Genomic DNA, 1,907 nt, shown 5'->3' with positions numbered 1-1,907 from the left:
CTACTCTGCACTTCTCCTTCTCAGTTTCTTAGGCCTTCCAGGTGCTCTCCCATATAAGGGTGGCAAAGGACCTTCACCGACATTAGTAAGCCCCCATTCACTTTCTCCATTCATGGGACACACTGATCCTTCATAGCACTTCATATATGTCTCCACTGTATACCATTTTGAAACATATAGCAGAGGATCCTTTTTAGCCATCCACAATGCAGCAATGGCATGGGGACAGGGAATACCTATTAGTTCCCATTTTCTGCAAGAGCATGTTTGCTCGATGTTCACTGCATATTGGTCACCATATGGGCAATTGACTTCATAAAGATCATCATTTCACTTGAATGGAAAACAGTCAGGTGCTCTATCTATATTTTTCTGCATAATGTGAAGAATTATGGGGCAGTAAGGATAAGTTTGCCACTTCTCTTTGGCCAGATCCCTATTTTTTGCATTCTCTGCATCATGTACAACCGTATTGCTTCAAACATTTCAATTATTGGCTTCTCCCTAGCATCAAGAATTTTGCTGTTGAAGCACTCACAGATATTATTCAATAACATAGCACATTTAGGATGAATGCTAAAATAAGCTCTGCTCCATTGACTTGGTGGTTTGTCATCAAACCACTTGGTTGCCTCTATATCAATTTCAACCATTACTTCAATTCTGCTAATGAATTGGGCTGGTGTTGTTGCTTTGGCAACAGTCTATAACGCTCTCCTCAAACCTTCTCCTTTGAAACCAGCAGATGAAAAGTTATTGTGCAAGTGTTTCACACAAAATTTGTGGGTTGCATTTGGAAAAATCATATCATATGCTTCAATTAAACCTTTTTGTTTGTCACTCATTATTGTCCACTCATAATCCTTTTTAATCTTCAAATCTTCTTTCAATAGTTTGAAGAACCAGCACCATGAGTCCTTACTTTCACCCTCTGCTGCAGCATATGCTATTGGAAAAATGCCATTATTGGCATCAACTCCAACAGCTGCTAGCAAAACTCCTCCTACTAATCCTTTCAAAAAAGTACCATCTACTCCAATAAATTGCCTACATCCAGTTAGGAAACCCTGCTTCACTCCAGCAAAACAGATGTACAGCCTCTCAAATCTACCTTTCCCTGTTTTTGAGTCTCTAAAACCATCAACAGTTTTCATTATAACAGTGCTACCAGGGTTGGATCTTAGAATTTCATGCATATAAACTCCTAATTTGCTGTACTGGTCTTTTTCACTGCCCTAAACAATTTTCATTGCTTTTCTCCTTGTCCTATATGTTTGATTTTTTGTGAAGGAGCACCTATTTTCTTTCATTACTGTCTTCCTAAAATGCTCCAAATCTAATTTAGGATTACACCTAAACTTTTCACAATACTTCTTAGCTACCCATCCAGAATGCACAAGAGGGTTATCATATGTAAAACCACATATGTGATTATTTTCAAATGTTCTTATTTGAATAGTTCCATTCCCACTAAATTTTCTAGCATATATAACCCAATTACATTCACTATTTCTGTATCTAGCCCTCACCCTCACTCTATCTTGTTTCACAAACTTACAAGGCCTACCTTGTTTCATACTATAATTATGTACAGCAGTCTTGAAAAGTTTCAGATTTGTAAAGGACATGTACTGTGACGGCCCCACCTCTCCCTATGGCGTACCCCAGGGTTCGGCGGGTCGCCTGTCCAACTCTCGCCGGGACTCAGTCGTTCACTACAATTGTCAATTAAAATCGGAATAAATCACAAGAATAAATAGGGCAGCGATCCAAACTTAAAGCGAAACTTATATACATTGCCATCCCAAAAGGGAATATAAAGATCGAATATACAAAGGTTCTCAATCCTTCATACGTCCAACCCGTGCTAAGCACTAGGGCGAGAACCATTACAAAAAAAAAAAAAC

The 1,907-nt window shown here is 38.7% G+C and overlaps 1 protein-coding gene across 1 annotated transcript; it reads right to left on the bottom strand.

The window, feature by feature from the left end:
- LOC140008711 (uncharacterized) lies at nt 1-1,154 on the bottom strand. The gene is made up of 2 exons (XM_072053565.1): nt 725-1,154; nt 1-281 (listed from the first exon to the last, which is right to left on the bottom strand). The coding sequence occupies exons 1-2, from the start codon at nt 1,152-1,154 to the stop codon at nt 1-3; spliced, it is 711 nt and encodes a 236-aa protein (XP_071909666.1).
- Nucleotides 1,155-1,907: the final 753 nt, after the last annotated feature.

Source organism: Coffea arabica, chromosome 6c, assembly GCF_036785885.1.
Source record: "Coffea arabica cultivar ET-39 chromosome 6c, Coffea Arabica ET-39 HiFi, whole genome shotgun sequence".
Taxonomy (NCBI): domain Eukaryota; kingdom Viridiplantae; phylum Streptophyta; class Magnoliopsida; order Gentianales; family Rubiaceae; genus Coffea; species Coffea arabica.
Note: the sequence above shows the minus strand (reverse complement) of the source record. Positions and strands in the feature narration are given on the sequence as shown.

Coding starts and splice junctions, on each gene's coding strand:
- LOC140008711 (XM_072053565.1), bottom strand. CDS start 1,154: ATGAAAACTGTTGATGGTTTTAGAGACTCAAAAACAGGGAAAGGTAGA. Junction 282..724: donor TGCTGGTTTCAAAGGAGAAG/GTTTGAGGAGAG, acceptor ACCAATATGCAG/TGAACATCGAGCAAACATGC.